General features: G+C 46.6%; 1 protein-coding gene across 4 annotated transcripts in view; it reads left to right on the forward strand.

Moving 5' to 3' along the window:
* Window positions 1-23,274, forward strand: part of GLIS3 (GLIS family zinc finger 3) — a 444,686-nt gene that overhangs the window by 414,785 nt on the left and 6,627 nt on the right. For all 4 annotated transcript variants that reach the window (XM_049632910.1, XM_049632924.1, XM_049632916.1 and 1 more), the window contains one exon: window positions 1,273-1,448. In XM_049632910.1, the coding sequence (XP_049488867.1) occupies window positions 1,273-1,448 (176 nt within the window). The remainder of the gene's footprint in view (window positions 1-1,272; window positions 1,449-23,274) is intronic.

Below are 23,274 nucleotides of genomic sequence, written 5' to 3' on the forward strand. Positions count from 1 at the left end.
GCACCCCCTTCCCTCACAGCCTCCTCAGGGTCCACGTTTTGGCCCACGCTTTATTACTGCCGCAGCACGAACGCCCAGGCTGGGCCCTGTTAACTGCCCCGATTCACAGCATTGCAGGTCACTTTATAAATTTGACCGGTTCCGTGTCCCTTTCTACCATCCATGGCCCTACACAAGAGCCCAGCAACGTGAAGGGACTCATCCTTGTGAACTAAGCCGTGAACACCGCGGGCAACCTCTACGGGTCGGCGTAACACAAAGCCTGTCTTTTCAGCCAGTGTCAGAAACAACCCACTGGAAGTTTTCAGCTTACTGGGCCTTTTGGGGGGGGACTGACCAATTCACTGCTGACACAGTTTGCTCCCCAGTTACTTTGCGGCTTCATTTCACCACACCGACGGGTTCCCCGGGCCGCCCCACTCGTGACGGCTGTCTGTGGACACCGGTAAACCTTAACCCTGCACTCGCGGGTACACCTTCCCTTCAGCGCTGGCAGGTCCGAACTGTCATTTGGAACCCAGGGAGTGAGACCCTGCCACTTGCCCCCTTACACTTAGAAGACTGGCAGAAAGCTGTCAGGCTTGGATCTCAGGTTAGTTGACCGTGTCCCCTTGTTTGAACATCTGCATGTCCCTGCTCAGAAAGCTGCCGACAGTGCTATTACGATTAGCACGCGTGACTGTGAAAGATGTCCCACATCGTGTTCCCGTTGTGCCCTGGGCAGTGTTCTCTACCACGCGCGGAACCCACGCAGGTAGCCTGGGTTCTGGGTCCCCCACTCGACCTTTGAGGCTCAAATTCACGCAGTCTTGGCAGAAGAAAATGTATTGTTGAAAGAGAACAGGGTTAGAGAGGCTTACCTCGCGGAACGAAATGTTTATGAGCTAAGTGTAAATGAATCAGAAACATAAGGATCAAATTGCCCCTGAAATGCAAACGAATTTAAAAATTAGCAGGAAAAAAGGGGCCTGGCAAAAGACGTGCTTTGCATTTCACCAAAGCCAGAGTATTTGAAATGCCTTTGGAGAGGCTTCACAAGACCCAAACTGTGACTACATTTTCCCTTTGTTGATCTCTTTCATCCCCTCAGTATCTCCATTGAGAAGTCAGTGGTTGAAAAGGGGAGAGGAAAGTCTTCACCAATTTCCTTTGAGGGCTTTTTGTCACGCTCTCATCCAGCCACTGTGGACATTAGAATTCAGCTTTGAAGAGTTTGCCTCTGCTCCTGCTTTTTAATGTCCCTCACGTTTCCTCTTACGATCCTTTTCCCAGGTTTGTACCTTCCGCCCCGTCCCCTCACATCAGCCCCCGGAGGGTTCCAGCTGCTTCTTCGGTCATGCAGAGGACGCAGCCCCCCCACCCCCAGCAGCCAGCGGGCACGTCGCACCTGAAGTCTTACCAGCCAGAAACAAATGCTTCCTTTCAACCAAATGGAATCCATGTTCATGGTAAGTGGGGAGCCGGCCACCGCCTTGAGTCTTGAACGGCGATGTTGTGCTGTCGCTTTTGGACAGATGTCTTAGTTACCAGGGGTGAGTTTCTGTGGTTCTGTCACACACCAGGCTTTGGCTTTAACGGCTTTCCTCGCAGATGTCACCCTTTGGGGCACCTGAGCGGCTCAGTCAGTTGAGCGTCCAACTCTTGATTTTGGCTCAGGTCATGATCTCATGGTTTGTGGGATCAAGCCCTGTGTCAGGCTCTGTGCTGACATGGTGGAGCCTGCTTGGGATTCTCTCTCCCTCCCTCTCGCTCTCTCTGCCCCTCCCCCACTCAAAATAAATGCATGAAAACTTCAAAAACTTTTTGTAAAATAAAATAGAATGTCACCCTTCATCATCCTGAACTCTCATAGTATTTTCCTGGTGTTGGTGCTAAGCTGATATAGCTTATGACACCCCAAAGTGGTCAGCCCAACATGGTGATCTGTTCATTGGCCGGGAATTCAACACCTCACAGATAGGCCCTAACGACAGCGTCTCGCTTCCTAAACAAAAAACAGTCACATAAAAGGGAACAGGAATGCTTTTGCCCAGGCGTGCCTCTCCTCCCACAGACCCCATATCCCCAGAGCCTCTCCATCCTTCAAGGCCCAGGTGAAATGACACTTCCTCTCAGCAGCCCTCCCTGGTTTCCTAGCTGGATTTCATCTCTCCTGACTCTGGACTCTGATTGCACGTCACCTGCATCTCTCTGATGGCACTCTTGCTCTCTCTCTCTACCTCGTGCGTTACGACTTTGTGAGGAAAACCTGCCTTTACTTCCTCCCGAGGTCAGAATTTTCTGACTCGTTCTTTCTCGGAAAGAACTTCGCACAGTACTCTGCACGTTGTGAAGATGCGTAGATACATGAGAAGTGCAGAGAGAAAGAAGAGGAGAGAAGGAAAGCAAGAAAAATCACGATGGTGTTCACAAAATGTACAGATCCGCTGTGTAACTGGGAACATACGTGGAGAACTAAGTTTGGCTTAATTTCTTTCTTTACACCAGTTTTGCTGACTCAGGCACCTGTTTCTGTGAACATCCCTAGAGTTCAGATGCCAAGTCATGTAGAGTCAGACCATGCATAACGTTTTGCTTCCTGGGGGCAAAGGGGATACTATCCATTTAAATAAGAATTTCAACTCCTTCGGAAAACTAGGATTCTCCTCCATCTGTCTCTTGCTGATTCCTCAATTTGCTCACACGAGTTCATGACCTGAGCCGAAGTCGGACGCTTAACCGACTGAGCCACCCAGGTGCCCCTCCCTCCCTTGCCTTTATGGGACTCGTTGAGAAGAGGGATAATGTTTCTAGTCTTACAGCAAGCGTAACTCTTGGTGCAAAGTAGGCATTTAGTAAATATTTACTGAATAGATGATTGACACTCTCGCATTCAACAGATGCAAAATGAAACAAGACCCAGAAAATGAGATGTACCTTGTGATTTTGCCCTACCTCTTGGCCAAAGGCTCTTCTTCCATATTCCTCTTCTTTAGTGGAATCATGAATACATTGTCAACTTGAAATTGTTGAGTTGTTTTGTTTTTTTAACTTTGACTTTAATTGTTAAAAATTCCCATGGCCAATCAGAAACTGCTAACAGCAGCCTAAAAATAAATACATATGGTGAGTCTTTCTGGAATAGATCAGGGTACGGTTGTGCAAACTGGGAAATCATAACTCTCTCGTAGAAGATGGGCAAGTGGCCCGCTGTGATGGGCTTGCAAAGGGAGTGTCCATGCTTTAGCCACTGGGCCACTTCTGGGAATGACGGAGTAGGCATCCAGACACAGCCTTACTTCATCCTCCAAGCATTTTGTCTGAAAATGTTTTTCTGGAACTTGCTAGGCACGAGCATTGCTCGTCAACTGCTCCTTAGGATGAGGAGAAAATTGGTCTAATATTTTTCAAGTGGGTGATACAGTGCTGGGGGCAAGAGGAGGTGCAGAGACCTTCTAAATGAGTTGTAATTATTGGCCGTGCCTTTCAGCTTCGGTTGGATTAGTTTGCTGGGTGACGTCATACAGCATCTTGGTCACGGGGAACTTCATCCCCTAATAAAACTAGGTCTTTAAAAGCCCAAGCACTGTGTCACAGTTGCTAACACAACAGCCACAATGAGTGAGTGTCCTGTCTTTCAAGAAGGTCATGGCTTTATTGAGTGCCGTCCCCCCCATCCTTTCCATACTCCCTGCGGTAGGTAGAGGTCAGAGAAAATGTCATCAGTATATTTTTAGAGATGGGAACTGAGACCTAGAAGAATATCAAATGTCTAGGCATTGCTGCCTTCTTGGCAAAGCCCTTGGATGTCTTTTACAAGAGGTGCACATTTCCAAGCCACGTTCTTCATCTACGTGTTTCTAAATCAAAGGCACACCAAAATATGTGTCTGCATCTTTCCATGAGGAAATATATTTGTATGTAGATGCTGTTGCCTTACAGAGAGCCTTAGAATTCAAAGGCCTTTGGTCCTACAGATGTGGATGAAAATGAGGTCCCACTGAGTTTCACTCCCGCCATATTAATTGATACAGCGCTTTGGCCTTGTGGTGTGTGTGTGTGTGTGTGTGTGTGTGTGTGTGTGTGTGTCTTTGTTTATTTACTTACTATCAAAGTATGCTTGACATACAATGTTATATTAGTTTCAGGTGTACAATGTAGTGATTGGACAATTTCTGTATGTTACACTGCGCTCACCATGATAAGTGTACGTACCATCTGTCACCATACAACATTATTACGATATTAATGAGTGTTTTGTAAAAGGCGTACTTTGAAAAGATGAATAGTATTGCTTTTTCGAGTTCCCTCGCCTGGTGAATGACCTAGGACTAGAGCTCGGTTTTGTCGATTCTTCATCTATTCCGTCCATTGATCATGCCTTCATGAGGAAGGTGGATAAGGTGTCATTTCTTTTCATGTTTGAGTGTTGATAGCATTTACGGGCGTCTGTTTGGGTGGTATCTCCAAGGCAACTTGTAAGTACATTTTAGTCTTTTATTTTAGATGTAAACAGAGGAACAACCCTTTCCAAGCATGTAAGCTTGTTCCTCAGTCTTTTCTTTCTCTTTGGGACCATTCTCTTGCCCGGGCAAGCTTCAGAATTTTGCCTGGATTAGTTGCCCGAGAGTTGATATTTGTACATTTTGTTACGGTGCTAATGGATAATTTCTTTTTAAATGCCCTATTCATTCCGGGCTGTTAGAATGCCATGGGAATTCCTAGAACAGGGTTTTCACAACCCTCCTGCTTCTGGACCCATCAAGGAGAGGCCACATTCAGTTCCGCAAATGGCATGAATGTCATTTAATCGATGCAGTGATACAGGCAATGCCACCACTACTAATATCAAAAAGTACCCGGTTAACTCAGAGGAGGGTGTCAGAGAAGCGTTCCTATAGGGGACTCCAGAGTAGGCTTTTGAAGATGAGTAGCTCATTGGGTAGGCTGTGTGGGCAGAGGCCTTCCGGGCAGGGGAAAGTGAAGTGCACAGGCAAGAACGCAGACCACAGCACGGCATGTCAGAGAGTAGAGCCAAAGGCAGTTTGTTTGCGGCTGGGAGGCACAGGTTAAGCCTTGGAGTCGAGAGAGGGAGAGGAGGCTGGAAACCAGCAAGAGGAGCTCAGGGAGGGATTGGGGCCGTGCTAAGCATAATACCACTGAGTGGAGAGGCCATCCCGCCATTTTAGGAAAGTAAGCCAGGGCATTGTGTGGGGACCGGAACTGGAGAGGTAGAAATGTTACATGCGAACTGCTGGGATTATATCAGACCATCCCCATAGAGCAGCCAAATAACAGTGACCTGAATACACAGTCTGGTTCACTCAGGTGCGGCTGGTAAAGTAGAGGAATGATGTCAGAATAGCGCAGAATTTTGTTTGTCCGCCCGCAGTCTTTTCTAGGCAAGACGAGCTGGAGTAGCAAAAGAAGAGGATGAAAAAGCCTTCAGCCCGGCTGCCGCAGAGGCGGGAGCCCCTTTAGCCCAATCTTAATACAACTGGAAATGAGCACAACCTTAAGGGCTCCTTCCCCAGAGAGGAGCGCACCTGGCCTCACACGGCCCCTGGCTACTGGCCCAGCCGGTTCTAGCACCTGTCGTCTCAGTTCCTGCCAGCCCACGTTTCCAGTTGACACTGTTGTGCATTTTGGAACCACCAAGGAGCCTCCTGCCACCCGGAACTGGCTGCTCCAGTTCCCTCTTGATTATGTTGTTAGTGCTGTAGTTGGAAGCTTTCGTCGAGTTTGAGTGGCCTGTCCCAATCCCAAGTTTTCCCAAAGAGCCTGTTCTTTGTAACCCACGGGGCACAGAGCACGAGACTTTTCTGAGTTTGCTTCTTGTGTTACAGCAGCACCCCCAGTGTATGGGTTTGCATGATGCCCGGTTGTAGACACTGCTTGGTGCGGGGGTGGCCCACAGAGCCCACGATGTGCCCGCCCCTGCCAGCTTCCGGCTTTGGCATCTGTGGCTTCCCTCCGCCTGGTGACAGCATCGGTGTGACGTTCTCTGTGTCTTGTCCCAGTGTCAGGCAGAGGGCAAGAGAGCAGTGAAGGACAAGCACCGCCCCCCCCCCCACTTCGTCACGTGGCTACCCTCACATGCAAGGATCTCTGGGAGGAAGGCTATTTCGGTGCATTGCCAGGCTTAACAAAATTGCGGTTCTGTTAATGATCTTTATCAGGAAGCCACGCTGCAGGGCCTGCCAAACATTCCCCGGGCCGGTTTTCCGATCTGTGAAATGGAACTGTCTCACAGATTCCTTCACACAGATCGCCTCTGAGAAATCCAGAGTAGAGGCTTTCTGGGGATTCTGCCTCCCAGTCGCTTAGGTCTCTGTGTTTTCCACCGCTTGCTCTTGTTTTCACCTCTGGAATTGCCAGTTGCCAACACACAGATTTCCATCACACGTGACCCAGTCATTAGATTTCATTGGGAAAACACCACAGAGCTGCCTCCCAGCCCTAGCAGGCTGATAGCAGGGCACTGGCGGGGAGCGGGAGCCTTCTCTGTCCGTCCTGGCTCCTGTGGTTCTCTCTCGTGATTTAGAACTGCCCTGCCTGCTGGCCCTGTAGGAGCTGGCCGGTCAGCTCCCAGACGCTGGTGGCATTCTCCCTCCCCAGTGTGGCCATGGTAAGCCTGACAGCCCCATTGAAATTGACTACACCAGGAAACAAAAGGTTTCCAGCCACCAACAGGCCTCCCGGAACAAAACACGTTTGTAAATGGCTTGTCCTACCAAATAGCCCAACCATCTTCCAAGCTGAAGAACCCTCAGAGCATTGATATTTAAATGGAATGAGGAGGCAGTTACGCGTTTACCTTCTTCCTCTACACTCCCCTGTTTACTTACAGCGATTATGCAATGGCACTTTCCAGAAGAGTCCTATGGGTTACCACCGTGGCTGATCTCATTGCCGGGGGTTAATGTGAACTGTTTAAAGGTTAGTGTTTTTGAAGGCAGATGGTAGAGACAATAAACATACCCCATCCCACAGGAAATTTAGTCACATCTGCGTTCGTGCAGTTGTGAAATAATACATCGCAAGCCTAGAAATCGTATTGCTTAGAATTTAAGCGTGTGTCACCGCTTCCCCTTGAAATCTCTGGAAAACCAATAAGATTGATTGTAAATCAGATCTTCACCGAGGAAGCTGAAGGAGCGTGAGCCGGTGATGTCTTTCCGATGGTACCATCAGCAGCCCCAATCAGGACTCATTTTTGGTATCAGCCATGAGGTTATTCATGTTCATATAGTCCTAGGGATGGAGTATTAGATCCGGAGAAATTCTTAATTACTCTTATACACTTAATTACTACAGAATTGCCCCAAGAGCAGTTTTCCATAACTAGTACTTGATGAATTCTGACAGTTGTGCTAATTCTATGAAACAAAAGTTAAATTTAGGTGCGTGTATGGGATGTAGTTGGCACAAAGCATGTTGGGCTTTGTGGGAGGGACTCTTCATCAGAAGAGCTGTTTGAATGGTTGGTTATGGAAATGAACTGTGAGTAGTCTGTATTTGTAGCTAAGTATCTACGCGCACACACACACACACACACACACACACACACACAGATTAAATCCACATACCCATAAGAACAGTTAAGATGACTGAGTCAACAGGGGTACCTGGGTGGCTCCGTTGGTTAAGAGTCCGACTTCGACTCAGGTCACGATCTTGAGGTTCATGGGCTAGAGCCCTGTGTGGGGCTCTGTGCTAACAGCTCAGAGCCTGGAGCCTGCTTCGAATTCTGTGCCTTCTTCTCTCTCTGCCCCTCCCCTGCTCACGCTCTGTCTCTCTCTCTCTCAAAAATAAACATTAAAAAAAAATGACTGAGTCAACTAGCCATCACCAAACTAAGTGTGCTCGGGACAGGAACTGTATTCTCATGCAATGTTTTGCCCACAGTAAATGCTTAATAAAAGCCTATGGAATAAATAAGAATGAGCAAAAGGATGGAGGGGGAGGAGAAGGAAAGGGACTTTTGCCTATGACTCCTTCAACCGTTTGGTAGAGCCAGCCCTTGGCAAAACCGTGATTAGGAGTCAGGTCTTCGGGGCCCTTCTTTGAGCACTTGCTCCTGTTTTCTGCCCCTCTCATTACATATCCGGGGCTCACCCAACTTCCTGGGACCTCTCCCTGGAGGAAAGGGGATGGTCCAGTGATTCCCCGACACATTAAGTTTAGCTTAGTATAGGAAGTGTTCCTTCCCATGAGTCTTTGTGCACCTGGGATTGAGTGTCCGGCAGTGAAGAGGGAGGCAGGGGCCGCCCTGTGAGCAGGGGAAGCCGGGGCAGCCAGTGGAAGAGGTGTTTCGAGGCTTTCCCATAGGTAAAAGTCCCTTGTTTCCCCAGGCTGCCAAAGTGTTGTTTTCAGTTCTCAAAAGTATTCATAGCCACTAGCTTACATACCCTGAAATCGGTCATATTATCTCAGAAGGGATTACCAGAAGAGGACATTGGGACTTGCCCAAATGATACAGGGAGACAAATAATGAACTGTAGGGGGGTAAAAAAAAAAAAAAAAAAAAAGGAGATGAAAAGAACTTTAGAGTCAGGCGGATCTGCAGGGGAACCCTAAGGACAAGTCATGTGATGCCCCGAATCTCTGTTTCCTGGCTCTTAATAGGGAGGTAGTGATACCTCTCTTTCAGAGTTGGTGTAAGAATGAGAGAAAAATGCCTCGCCCACAGTAGATGCCCAGTTGATTAGAACTGTTGTTGGTTGTTGTGCTTTTTCTGCTGTGTTCCAGATGCTGGGTGCTCTGGATACATCCACTTGTGTTGTTTAACCCTCAGAATAACATTAGTAAAAACACCAACACACCCTCCCCTCCCACGCGAGGCTGCGAGATAAAGCACCTTGCTCTGGGTCACATACCTAGGGAATATCAGAGCCAGTTTGAGGAACAGTCTCACCCCAGTCCCACACTCACTCTCCTTCGGGATGGTGCCCGTGCATACAGTGCTATGGAAGTTTTTAGTGGCTTGGGAATTCTGTCTGTGTAAAGTTTTAAGTGTGGAAGGGTTAATGACAGTTCTTCCAGGGCTCAGCTTCTGCTGGCAGTTCAGGGATGATGATTCGTGAGGGTGGGTGTACGTTGGGGCCCTGGGTGGCTCAGTCGGTTGAGCAACTGACTCTTGATTTTGGCTCTGGTCATAAACTTGTAGTCGTGAGATCAAGCCCCGTGTCGGGCTCTGTGCTGACTGTAGAGCCTGCTTAAGATTCTCTCTCTCTCTCTCTCTCTCTCTCTCTCTCTCTCTCTCATAAAGAAAAGAGGAAGGAAGGAAGAAAGGGATTGTTTAATCCCATTTTATAGTTGAGGGATCTGAATCACTGAAACATTATGTAACTTGCCCTAGATTTCTTACTCTCGAAATGGTAGAGCTGGAAACTACACCGAGGACCGTCTGATGACAGAGTCTGTGCTCTCGGTCAGTGGATATGCGTCTACTGTGGGTATAGGGAAGGGAGCACTGGCTCTCTGTCCTCACGGGGGCGGGGGTGGGGGGAGCGTTTGCCTCTCCAGCACATGTACCCCAGGTCACTTGGGAGACTGATTACTAACTCAACAAACCAGGGTTATTCGTCTCTTAGCACAGTCCTTAAAACACACTTTAAAAATTCTCACCGACTATTTTAAATTAGAAAAGGAAAAATTTACCTGTTCCTTTTTTTTTTTTTTTTAAGTGCTTAGGGTACTTAAGCTTATGAAGAGTTTAAGTTGCCTCCAGCACTGATGAGAGATAATGACTATGAAGACAATGACTTTTTAAATGTTTACAGAAATGAAATGTGTGTGTGTGTATGTGTACTTAAATATACTTACACATATCCATGTGAATACACGCATGCCCTGTTATAAAAATGGGCTCACATTCTGCATTTTATTTTATGACTTACTTTTTTTTTTAACTTAAAAATATACATGCTTCTGCTTTCTAGGTATATGTGTGTAGAGCAACTCCTTTTTAAAAAATTTTTTTAACATTTATTTATTTTTGAGAGACAGAGCGTGAATGTGGGGGGGGGGGGCGGTGCAGAGAGAGGGAGACACAGAATCCGAAGCAGGCTCCAGGCTCCGAGCTGTCAACACAGAGCCTGACTCTGGGCTCAAACCCACGAACCGTGAGATCATGACCTGACCCGAAGTCGGACGCTTCACCGACTGAGCCACCCAGGCGCCCCAGAGCAACTCCTTTTTTAAAAAACTATACAGTACCTACAGGAACATGTCATTTTTTTAATCATTCCCCTACTGACAGCCTTTTTTTTTTTTTTGCTTTCATTAACAATGCTGTATTAAATCTCTTCATGCACATAAGAATGTTTACACAAACACTCTCACACGCGCGTATCTCTTTGCACGCTTTCTCCAGGAATTATTTCTGGAAGAGAAGTTGCCAGATTGGTGGATGTGCATGCTGTAAAGTTGGATAGGTGATGCCATAGATCCCTTACCAGAGGCTTTGCCGGTTTAGATGCCACCAGAGTGCACAGCCCCCGTTTCCCCACCCTAGACATCGTCAAAGCATTTTAATTCTCGCCAGCTTGTGCAACAAAGTTGTTTTGCTTTTTCCTTTGGCTACTACTGTGATTCAGCAGCTTTTCATTTTTTTATTGAGCTCTAAAGGTGCTTTCATTCTAAGAGGGATGAAGTGGCCATAACTGCTACTTGGGTGTTTATATTATTTATTGAGCATTTTGCTTACTCTTTCACCCCGCTGGGCAGGCCATGTCACCGGCACTAACGGTTTGTTTTCTTAATTGGAACCCAAAAATGTATCGAAGAGAAGGAAAACATCCAGAAAATTTCCATTTCATTGACTATTGTGACGTTCCTGTCAGTTTCCTTAAAGGCATTTATAGAAAAGTGAGGAGCATTATTACAGATACAGAGCTTTTTCATTCTTTGGGGGAATTAATGACATTTTTTTTTTTCCAGAAGCGAATGTTCTGTCTTATATCTGCAACTCATGAAGTTTAGCCTCTCTTTGAATGGAGCTCTTAAACTCAAGTTAAATATTTTCTTATAACTCTATTTTACAGGCTGCTTAGTTGGACTCTTCAGGGATGAACATATTAATGGCAATCTGTGTCTTGTAATTCTTGTATTTTTAGTTGGAATTTTCCTTGTAAACATGATAAGCACTTGATGGTTTAAAGAAAAAATGTGAATAGCTGTGGGTGGAGTTTCCTTAAAATAAAGTCAGGGGAGCCAACATCAGGAACATATGGGTTACTGGTAATGAGGCCACTGTGTTAAGAAAACAAAATAACAACGAAACGCCAGAACGGCCTTGATCTGTGCTCCCTCAGATCATCTGGGCTCAGACCATGTTGCAAAACAACCCAGTTTCCTTAGGACTTCTAGGTGGTTTACTTACAATTGTGAGCACCCTTTCTGATTACAGAAAATTTCCCTTTCCAGATTTCCAAAATGTTCTGACTAACCTCTCTATCTCATTCTCTAGCAAGGTCTCGGAGAACTAGACCTTAGAAGATGTGGCCATTGAAGTAAAAACATTCAGACATTTTTCTGGATCATTTAAGTGTAACAGCCAGCCTTTCCCTCCTGCATTCCTCCACCAAACCCAGTCTCTTATCACACATCCCAAAGCACAACTTCTTTTGAGTTGTTAAATTTTCTTGTCACGATGGCCAAATGATTCAGGAGATCTGAATGAGCCAAGCATTTACCCAAGGTCTTTGGCATCTGTGGATCTGGGCTGCTGTGGTGTTTTTATTCATACCGGTGAGGTGAAGGACAGTGCCTGCATTTATATTGCAATTTATAAATTACTCTTAGGTACAAAAGTGTTATCAGTAACTGTATGTTATATCAGTTATATCAGTAAGTTATATCAGTAACTATAATGGAAATGCTCAGTAAGATATTTGTTGGAGGAATCCCTGAATTCTCACTGTAACTTTGTGAGGAGAGTAGGAAATACACTTCTGCCCCTGTTTAGAGATGGAACTCAGAGTAGTGGATCAGATTCCTTGACCTTGGGATGGTTTCCTAAAAGAGAGCAGGGCATTCTATGGATGGGTCCAGTTACCTAATTCTTCTGCCCAGTCTTTCACTTCCTCATGTTCAGTGGCTTCTCAGGCAGCTGCCACAAAAAGGTGGCCTGGAGAAGCACAGCTCTCAGGGCACCTGCACCAGGCCAATCAAACCTTCATCATCTTTGTTTCTTCCTCCATTAAAAAAAAAAAAAGGAAATCCATGTTAGAACAGGAAGTCACACTGATGGGCTATTGTGTAGACGATCAGAATCTTTGAGCTTCGTTATGCTCCCTCTCACCATTGGTATTTGCACAGGAGGCTCTAGTGTGGGTGTCATTGACTCATTCTCAGATACTCTGCTCCTGTTATGTGCTGGATCCTTTTTGGGGTGCTAAAGCTATCTAGGTAGAGGGAACAGACACAACTCCTGCCTGTCCTGAGCTTATATCCAAGGGGTGATGTTTGGCAAGCAAAACCTTTGAACTCAGAGAATATTCCTTATGGCCTATGTGTAGGCAAGCAATCAACAATCCTTATGGCCTATGTGTAGGCAAGCTCTTGGCACATTTTGAGATGCTTAATACTCAAAATTCAGGACTTCAGTGTGCAGTGGAATGCGATTGAGCAGGAAAGGAAGGACCCTGTGGATTATACATACCCATCAGAGCATGGACCCCCAGGTGGCGGTGGGAGGAACTCTTTCTAGCCAAAGGAGTGGAGTGGAGACAGCAGGTCATAAATTTGGTGGTCCAGATTAGTAGTCAGTGACCACAAGGTCTAACAAGATAAAAAGGCAAGTTTCCTGGCAGTCAGGTGGAAGGGGGGACACAGATCCTGGAATCCAGTGACATTCTTAAGGTTTCATAAAGGTAGTGTCCCCTCTGCCATCTCAAACCCACTTATATATATTTCTTTACTGATTGACTTCAAGCCCAGATGTCATCTCAACAATTCAAGAGAATAGATTTGGGGGAGGCCTAGTAGTATAGAACAGGAACTTCACTGTGAGGCAGAGGTTCAGCAGGAGAATACTCAAACCATTGGCACAAGATGGGGCCCACTCTTAGATGAGAGTGCTCGGAAATTGTGTAATCACGGACGTGGGTTCAAACAAGCAAGAAGTCACCTAGTCAGTGGACTGGATATATTGTGGAAATCTGGTTACAGCCGGACAACAGAAGTTTGTGTCACAAGATAAGTATGAAGCCCACAGTAAGACCAAGACTTCTGAGTCACTCAGATGAGGTCCCATGATTTCACCTTGACCAAGAACTTAAATATGCAAAAAGGGCCCCGGGGGTGGGGAAGGAGGCCATCTTGATCCATATCTGCTCAGAGTATAATCCAAAGTCACTTAAGGGCAGGCATCGTGACTCTATCCCCAAGAGTTCTCAGAGTCCAGCAGAAAGGGCAGGGGACCAGCCCAGGAAAGGAGATGCCCGTCAGAAATCCTCTCTTCCTCCATTGCAAATGAAATCCGAGCTGTTCTGTGTTTTCCTATTGGTGTATTTCATTTGGAAAACTTTCAGAAGGTTAAAAATCATCTAAAGGTGTTCTTAGTACGTTTTAGTCTTTAGTGTAAGAGATACCTTGTTAGACATGAAGATTTCCAGGTGGTTCACCCAGGCGTGCTGGTTCACTAGGTCTGCCCGGAGCTGAGCTAGAGCTGATGCCATGGTACCCACTTTAAGAGTCACTGGCCTAGACCCCACCCGTAGGATCAGTGCTCCCTTGCCGTGCTTCCCCAGTCAGAGGTCATCCAGAGGAAGCAATTGGCCAGTGGCGGAGAAAGTCAATACTTGCCAGCTTTCTTCTTCCTCTACTTCCCGGGGAAGTCCTGTAAATGTAGCACAATCCAAAACCTGCCAAGAGCCAGGGTGGCTCGCACGGACCCCAGCGGGGGCTGCAGCACTTTACCTGTGTCTGGAATCCTCTTCTCTGCCAGACCTTTCTTACAACAGAGCTAGCTTGGAAGGACAAAGGCACAGGGGATTAAATCTTCATTCTTTGCCATTCTTTCCTTGTTCTGCTTTCGACCTGAGTACCCCCGAGTCAGTTGCTTGTGAGCGTTATGGGGCAGAGCTCTCCTCGACCAGGACAGATACACCTTTGTACTCAGAGAATGTAGGAGGGTAAGTGGCACCAGGCTGTTGGGTGGGACAAGAGGGGCTAGGATTCTCAGTGGGTTTTACCATTTGCCAAATACTGTCACGCTTACCGTTTCATGTGATCCTTATAGCCCCTCAGTCGGGGGACATACACCAGCAACAGGGTGCCCCCCACTCATACAGAAATTCCCAGCTCATTCTCCTCAACCCTAAGCAGTGGCCAAGGTGTTCACGTCACATGACCACCAGACGCAGTGTCCAGATCCTGAACCCTCCGTTCCGGGGCCTCACACGGATCCAGGCTTTTTGAGTCACAGGCAGGTGTTGGGTGTGAGCGGCAACTCATGGGCACCTGGGCCCTGCACCCCATCCGTTTGTTCCTGCTGCTTCTTCCCCTTCCTTCTGTGGGGATGATGATGCTGCCGCATGAGGACTGTTACCCCCCTTTTAGAAACAGGGACTTATAGGCTCAGAGGGGTTATGGTTTCCTCCAGGCCACAAAGCCAGGCTTTCAAATCCATTTTGGACTCTCTGGGTCTTCTGGTTTTGAGAGCCTTCATTTTATGTCATCTCCAAATGTTTCATTATCACCGTCAGAATTCACTGAACCATTTTACTGTCGCTGTAGCTACCCACACATGGCAATTACAGAGACACATTGCAATTAGTTTACTTTGGCAGCTTATCACTTTGAGAATTTGGAAGCCAGAGGCCACCACGTGTTAGGGTTTTGGGGGGGTTGAGGATATTTTAAATGAAAATGGATGGCGTCTCTGAACCGGAGCGTTCCCTCCCTCCCACCCTGCCGTGTCCCATTTCCCTGGTGCCCCGGTCAGCAACAGGCTCTGCCCACTCCCAGCCCCTTGTTTGGCCCTTTGTGGACATCTCCAGCAGACCCTCTCCCTCTTTCCCCACCCTGGCCCCGAACCCGACTCCGTGGGCAAGAACGTCAAACACCTTGAGTTGCTGTGCGGGGTGCGAGCACAGGAAAGCGCTCAGAATGTTCCGAGCGCGTCTCACTGTGGCATGTCGGCCGGCCGCAGAGGATGCAGATGACAATGGCGCCCCTTCTTGGATCCAGTTGGACTTTTCTAAGTAGAAGCTCTCAGCTCTGCACCCCACCTGACCCAGGGCAAGGGGACCAGGCATTTGCTCTGGTGGTCAATATTTAAGCCACAGCCCCAGGGTTCCTACAACAGGAATGTGTCCGATGGGAATTTTAAGGGTTATTATTTCCATTATTTTCCTCTTTCCTGGTACAGTAGCTGCTTAAATGTCAGTCGTAAATAGCTCAAGTGCTTTGCAAGCTGGTTCAGTTCTCAGCCCGAAGAAAAATCTGTCTTCCTCACACAGTCTGTGAGCCGCTCCTAAAGCTTCCCCATTTATAGACTCTGTATTAAAATGAAGAGTCATTTTCTCCACCGCGTCCAGGGAGGAGACTTAGCAGAGTTCTAGCTGCACGAAGACCTGAGTGGCGTTGATGGCCACGGCCAGGAGCCCAAAAGTGACAACCAAATTATGGAAATTCTGCTTTGAAGAGCAGTGTCATTTTATACTTAAGGGTTAGGAGAGAAAAACTGCTGAAGAATTGTTTGTGCATTCTACAGAACCTAGAAATACTTCTGATCTTATTTCATGGTAATAATAATTGCTCCTGTTTACGAAGGGCCTTCTGCACGCCAGGGAAGGCGATAGATGCTTTTATACACACTCTCGTATATAATGCTTTCCACAACCCCATAAAGTAGGTATTATTTTAAAAGAAAATGAGGCCCAAGCAGGAAAATAAGGTATCCAAACTGGATAAATGAACACAGCTGGTTAACGGGCCATCCAGGATTCAAACCCAGATCCAAGTTGTCCGTGCAGTGGATAGAAATAAAATAGTGACTAAATCAGAAAATTGGCCAGAAGAAATTTCTAAACTGTTTCTGTTTTTACTTTTGAGGGTTTTTAGAGTTTTTTTGGTGGTTAGGTGATGTTTATTGATTTTTATTAATTTATCCAATGCTTTTCTCCCTATTGAAAGTGTATGTTATGAAGTGTTGGTCCAGTGTGAATAAGTTGCCTCTGATCTGGCAATAAGGTACGTCCACAAACGTGGCAAGATTCTGTTTAAACTCATTTGGCCCATGAGCTCAAGTCCTGGTAGTCTGGATGAACCGTGTTAACAAACAGACCAGGGTTTGAGTCTTCGTGTTGTACCTTGGTAGCTCTGAGGATCTTGGCAAATTATTTTAACTTCTCTGCTTCTTTGGCTCAACCTGGGGACCATGCCGTTAACGCCAAAGTTATTGACAGGATGAAGATTTTCTATACGAAGCCCATAGGACGGTGGTTGACTTGGAGCAAATAAATATCAGTCCGTCTCCTTCCTTCTGACAGAATTCCCTGACTGGTTGGTGTATCACTAACCAGAGGGTTCTGCAAAAAATGCCAAAGCAAGGGAACTGTAAATGAGAAAGCTCTGAACTTAGTAGGAACTAATATGGTGGCCGTGTTACTTCTGTCCATTTGCTTTTAAGATAAAGGCTGGATCCTTGAATAATTCCAAATACCTGGATGTTGGGAAATATTAAACTGGTTGCATGAATTTGCCACTTTTCTCTCCTTTGCGTGGCATCATATAAGCAAAGTCCTGATTGTAAACGCAGGGAACGCAACAACTCCTCTGCGTCTGTCCGTTTGTCTCTGCAGCGGGAACATTTGTTCAAATCCCCTCCTTGCTTACCAGACAAGAGTATCAGCTGTCTACGTGACAAGGAATCCTACAAGTATTCTCCCAAGGTGCCCTGTGAGTCATAAGCGTGTGATTCCCTGGGCCCTTCTTTCAGTAAGGTTGCAGCATATAAAATCAGACTAATAGGGCACCTGTGTGGCTTAGTCGGTTGAGTGTCCGACTTGATTTCAGCTCAGGTCACGATCCTACAGTTCGTGGGTTTGAGCCCCGCGTTGGGCTCCGTGCTGACAGTGTGGAGCCTGCTTGGGATTCTCTCTCCCTCTCCCTCCCTCTCTACCCCTTCCCTGCTTGTGCTCCCTCTCCCTCTCTCAAAATAAATAAATAAAAATGTCAAAAAATAAGCAAAATCAATAAAATAAAGTCAGGCTAACGAACCGAGATGTCAAAGATCACATGCTTGTCGCCTTCCAGGAGCGTTAGCAGAGGCTTCCCCCTCTTCTTCTGGTTGGCTTGTGTTATGGGTCATAGAAGGTATTCAAAGGGGGCAGCTCCAGGGTCCTGAGAGAGTAGAAGGAAATGCACGAAGAGCCCTAAGAGAGTTGGAGAAAGAGAAATCAGTTAGGGGAGCCGAAGGGAGTAGGGTCACATGTCTTCTCTGTTTGTCCCTGTCCCTGCTGGTTTGGGCTGTCTCTTTCATGGCCTAGGTTTCATCCATGCCCCTGATCATGCAGCAATTCTAGAACCGAGACAGAAGAAAAAAAAAAACCCTCCACATTTCCTAAAGTAACCCACAAAATTATAGTCTCTGCAGAAAAATAATTAGAGCCATAAAGCTCATAAATACATAGCTTTCCTTCCACTTGGCTACCAAACAAACTGTGCCACCAAAGGGCTGAGATGCCACCAGCCCTGCCTGTGCCTCCGATACCCCCCTACCCTCCTCCCAGGCACGAATCAGTCAGAGCCACTGGAGGAGAAAGAGTCCCTGGGGCTGGTCCCCAGCAGAGCCGCGGGATGGGCTCCTCATGGGACCTGCCATCACGAGCCAGGGCCAGACGGAGGGCACCGCTGTTCCAAACCCTTTTGAAAGTTGTGAGAGCATCCAAACTTCTGCCTCCTCTGCTGCCTTTTCTGCTTCTCACCCTGCACGCATACTAGAGAAAAGAGGATACATCCCTTAAAGAAAATGCCCTTTTTGTTGTCGTCATAGATAGTCTGAAACTATATTACGTGGTTTCTCATTTATATGTTTCTCTTTCTTTCCCCCTAAAACATAATCTCCAAGACGGCACGCAGGGTGTTTTAGCCATCATCGTGTATCCAGCGCTCAGGTGCTTAGTGAATAGTTGTTGAGTGAAATAAAAGCAGAAAACTGGAAATGCTTGTGTTGGTGGAAGAAAAGGAAAAAGTGGCTTCTGCGGAGTGCCGATAACTGTGTGACATGGGTCCTCTCTTCCAGTCCTCTCGATTTTTTGCTCTTACCTTATCAACTAGATACCGTGAACCCCTTTACAGAAATACCGCGACAGGGGCAGACACACACAGTAATCCGTGTTCCTTCTGGAAGGTCGAGACACAGCCGGCCCCAGAAGCCTGGCCGTGGCTGGCCACAGCAGGGCTTGGCCTGACCCCTGAAACGATGTCCTCAGGTCACACGGAGGTGATGGCCATAGGCATTATTTCCAAGGGGCCTCACAAAGGATGCTTCTGAGCCTGCTCAGGCCACACCTGGTTGGAGAAGTAGTTCTCAGAGACCTTGCTGTTGCCCGTGTGGGACTGCTCCTGTGGGCTGCCTGCCCCTCTAAGCTGTCATCATGGTCAGGGCACAGCTTGCCACAGGGAGGGGTCGGTCTTGATTCTGAACACCGTGCACCCAGCATTTTCCCTGGTGCCCAGGGTTTGGTGGTGCTTCCCACCCTCACCTTCGAGGAAAACAAGAATTGGGCTTTGCAAAGCCATCTGCCACATAAACAAACCCACTGGGTACACAGCTCCCCACACAGAGGCTTGACGAGGTGTGGGCTGATGGTTTCCCTCCCCTTCCATGGGGGTGAACGGTTGGGTAGAGCCTCTGTGTCAAGCTTTACTCCACCATCATGCAGATGGGATGTTGGGGACCGGCCAGTGCCTGTTGCCGCTCCCAGTGGGCACGGCCAGCTATGTCCACAGTCTGCACGAAAGCAAGTGGGCGACATGTTTCCTCTTCCTTCTACTTCCGAAGGGGAATGTGGCTCGCACCTTCAGGAGAGCTGAAATGCCCTGGAGGTGTAGCTTCGAACAGTGCTCATCCGCCCTCTTGAGGGCTGCAAGTTGGCTGACCGTCGTTTACTTACTTATTTATATATTGGTCTCCTCCACAAAGATTGGAGTGGTAAATCTTCAAGGAAAAGATAAATGCAGTAAAGAGTCTAATATATTTCCTATCTTGAAGGCCATGAGTCTAAGAAGCCTTGTCTGGCTTTTATTTAAACCCTGGGTGGTGGGCCATGTGTTTTTCCTTCAGGAATTTAACCAGAAACATTGCTTTTTTCTTTTTTTTTTTTTCTTTTCTTTTATTTTAAAGTCTATTTATTTTGAGAGAGGTAGAGAGAGCAAGAACACGAGCAGAGGAGGGGCACAGACAGAGGGAGAGAGAGCATCCCAAGCAGGCTCCATACTGTCAGCGCAGAGCCCGATGTGGGGCTCGAAGTCACAAACCCGTGAGATCATGACCCGCTCTGAAATCAAGAGTCGACCCTTAACCGACGGAGCCACCCAGGCGCCCCACCACTGGAAACCTTTCTGAAACAAAATGGGCTAACCCTGGGAAGGGCAGATTGCTGTTTAAATTTCAACTAATTAAAATTAAATAAAAGTAAAGGGCCGGTTCTTCTGTAGCACTAGCCCATCTCCAGCTCTCGGTTAGCTGGACAGCGAGATACAGGTAGAAAGAGATCGTTTCCGTCATCGAAGAAAGACGGCCCTAGAGAACACCCTTCTGTGATCATATGTAGCCATGCAATTCCTCTCGCCTCTGGCTCCCCCCACCCGCCCCACCCCTTCCACTTTGGGAAGGAAACCGACACCCAGCTTCATGGGGCTGATTTGTCCCTTAGCAGCAACAGTGACTGTGAACTCCTGATCAAATCTGTCATCACAGAGGCCTCAGTGACCCCCATGTGACAAACCGAAGAGGTAGTTTTTTTAAGAATGAAGTTTAGTGAGGGGCGCCTGGGTGGCTCAGTCTGTTGAGCGTCCGACTCTTGATTTCAGCTCAGGTCAGGATCTCACGGTTTGTGGGTTCGAGCCCGTGTTGGGCTCAGCACTGACAGTGTGGAGCCTGTTTGGAATTCTGTCTTTCTTTTTCTCTGCTCCTCCCCCGCTCGTGCTCTCTAAATAAAGAAAGAAACATTAAAAACAAAAAGAAGTTTAGTGACGCGTGTAGCCCATAGAGAATATTAGGAGAGAAAAGAAAACAAAGCAGTATATATAACGTGCCAGCTTTGTGTATATATATATCTGGCCATATCTGAATGTGGAAATAAAGTTTTTCCTTTCTTTGTTTATACTGTTCTACATTTTCTAGTTGGTAAAATTAATTTCAAATAATTTTTGTTTGTTTCAAGTTTTTATTTAAATTCTAGTTAGTTAACATAGAGTAATACTGATTTCAGGAGAATTTAGAGATACAAATTATAATTAGAAAAAAAGGTACGTTTTTATTTTTTTAACGTTTACTTTTGAAAGAGAGAGAGTGAGTGGGGGAGAGGCAGAGAGAGTGGGGGACAGAGGATCTGAAATGGGCTCTACACTCACAGCAGAGAGTCTGACGCGGGGCTCGAATTCACAAACCAGGAGATCATGACCGGAACTGAAGCCGAACGCTTAACTAACTGAGACAGCCAGGCGCCCCCAGGTGTGTTTTTAGAAGGGAAAACACTTCCCCAAAGTTGACAAGAGGAGGAATGATTCTCCTTGACCTTCAGGAGCTGCAACTTGGGTAGATCCAGTTTATCTGCAGATTCCTCCCTGCCTGCCACCTCCTCCATTTTTAGAAGCAAAGTAACTTGTAAAACGGGGGAGAGGCGATTTTATAACTAAAGGTGACAGCTAACATTTATTGCCAACCCGAATGTACGTGTCTGTTCCTACGCTGTTATAACTGTGTGTGCGCTCTCGCTCTGAGGGCATTATCAATCCTCAAGGGCCAGGTATTATCTTCTGTTTCTTTGGTCTCTCTGATAGCACCTTGGCCAGCGCCCGCTGATAGTCATTGACTGATTGACTGACAGATTGGCTGACCTTGCCATCACTCTTGTCTTAGGCCCACGAAATGTGTTAACATCTTGCCTCATTTTGCTTTTGGTCTGAGAGGTAGCATTCCATCCAAATTCACTACACGAAGTCCAACAGCTGGAATACAGGAGCCATTCATCAGAAAACGAGTTAGGCTTCCTTAGGGTTCGTGTGTGTGGCAAGACCCTAATGGAATTTTTTAAAATTTCGTTCATTTTGTGAAAACAGCCCTGGAAAGAGGATATGTTAAAGCTCTTTGATTTGACTGACCACAGCCATCCACACCAGTGGATTTGGCATCTCTAGTGACTGGCTTCTTGGAGGGACGGATTTAATAAAGAGGATTTTCTTCCCCCGGGTTGGCTGTGAGAGTGATCAGACATGCTTGTGGGGCCATTTTCTGGTTCCCGCTGTTCTTGTGTCAGCCAAGACAGCCACAGGCAGGAATTACAGTCCACTCTGCCTTCTCACTCCGATCCAGGCCGACGGGGGAGCCTGGGGGATGGAGCCCAGGATGTTGGGTTTACGAGTTAACCTCACCGGGTGTGTTTCACCACACGACGTACCTTTTACACTCGCACATCACAATACTCAGAGGTAGGCTGAAGCCAGGTAACATTTCTGCTCTCTTAGAAGCATGAGAGAAGATAGGGAAGAGAGAGAACTGGTTTTCACGAAAGGTCAGTGAAGGTCTGCATCACTGTTCCTGACATACCTGAATGATTAATGTCCCTATCTGGGGAGTTGAGGGAGCTTAGTGAGAAATGTCTTCTCCTCTTGGAAGGGTAACAGTACACTGAGGAACGCTGTCAGGGAATTTATGGGTGACAAATGTGGGCAGAGCCAGCCTAGTGATATAAATAGCAGATAGTGTCTATTCTTCTCAGTGAGGAGACGTTACACTCTAATAAACCAACAGTGTGGTCCACAGCCCTGTTTTCATCCTAATATAGATGACTGGCCACCAGATACCCAAAGTCAAGATCAGTCCAAGGAACCTCCCAAACCATGAAGCTGCTCGTTCGAGTTCCCTTCAGATCACTCAGACATGTTGCTGTTTTGAGCTTGTGCCGGGGGTGAGCGAGGAAATCAGGACGTGTGTCAGTGCAAGACCTGGGAACCAACATGGGCAAGATGTGCACAGCTCAGGTCCCCACAGGGCCAAGAATGTTCCAGAGGATTTTACCAGGGAAGTGGGTGTGTGCCACATGCCTGCTGCTCTTTCCGTTTGGTTATTGTTGAAGGACTTACTTGTTGCCTTTCCGAAAATTTTATTTCTTTTAAAAATTAGGTTGTGTTTTTTTTTGAGAACTCGGTTGTTATAAAATTTCACTTTTTAATTTTACTTATTTAACAAACGCATCATATACTATGTAAGCTAAAATATATAAATATCAATTACGTAATTATCGAATTATATTCTATAATATGTAAATATTAACTTCTCTAATGTTCATCATAACTCAGTGAGGTGTAGGTACTACTTCTAACCCCACTTTACAGATCAGAAAACAGACAGTGGGAGGCTAAGTAATTCACTAAGACTACACAGTTGGTAAGTGGTTACACAGGGACTTGAACCCAGGAAGTCTGGTTCCAGCATACTTGCCCTTCACTGCTATTAAAGTTCAGAAAAATATAAAGCCCACACTGTATATACCGCATGTTAGCTAACTGGACAATAAATTATACTTAAAAAAAAAAAAAGAAAAGAAAAATATAAAGCCCGAAAAAACCAGCCCAATGACAACTATGGAAATGTTGCTTTGATGTCTGTGCTCTGCATAGGCTCCCACGTGACTGCACCTAGTCTCCATATTCCGCTTCATATCTTGCTTTTGTTTTCTTCTGAACCTTATATGATGGTCTTTCCATGTTATTAAAAACCCCCTGTAAATATTGTTTTAATGCCTACTTAATGTTTCCATCATATAAGCATATCACTCTTTGCTTAATCATCCCCTTATGACGGCCCGTTTGGCTCTTGGGTTTTCTGTTCTGACACCTAGCACTGCAATGACTGTCTCTGTGCAGGATTTCCTCTGTTCTTTGTTTCTTTTTTTTTTTTTTTTAAGTTTATTTGAGAGAGAGAGAGAGAGTGCGAGAGCAAATGGGAGTCGGTGGGGGGAGGGCCAGGGAGAGAGAAAATCCTAAGCAGGCTCCACACCGTCAGCATACAGTGGACGTGGGGCTCGAACCCACCAACTGTGAGATCGTGACCTG

Source organism: Panthera uncia, chromosome D4, assembly GCF_023721935.1.
Source record: "Panthera uncia isolate 11264 chromosome D4, Puncia_PCG_1.0, whole genome shotgun sequence".
NCBI classification, from domain to species: domain Eukaryota; kingdom Metazoa; phylum Chordata; class Mammalia; order Carnivora; family Felidae; genus Panthera; species Panthera uncia.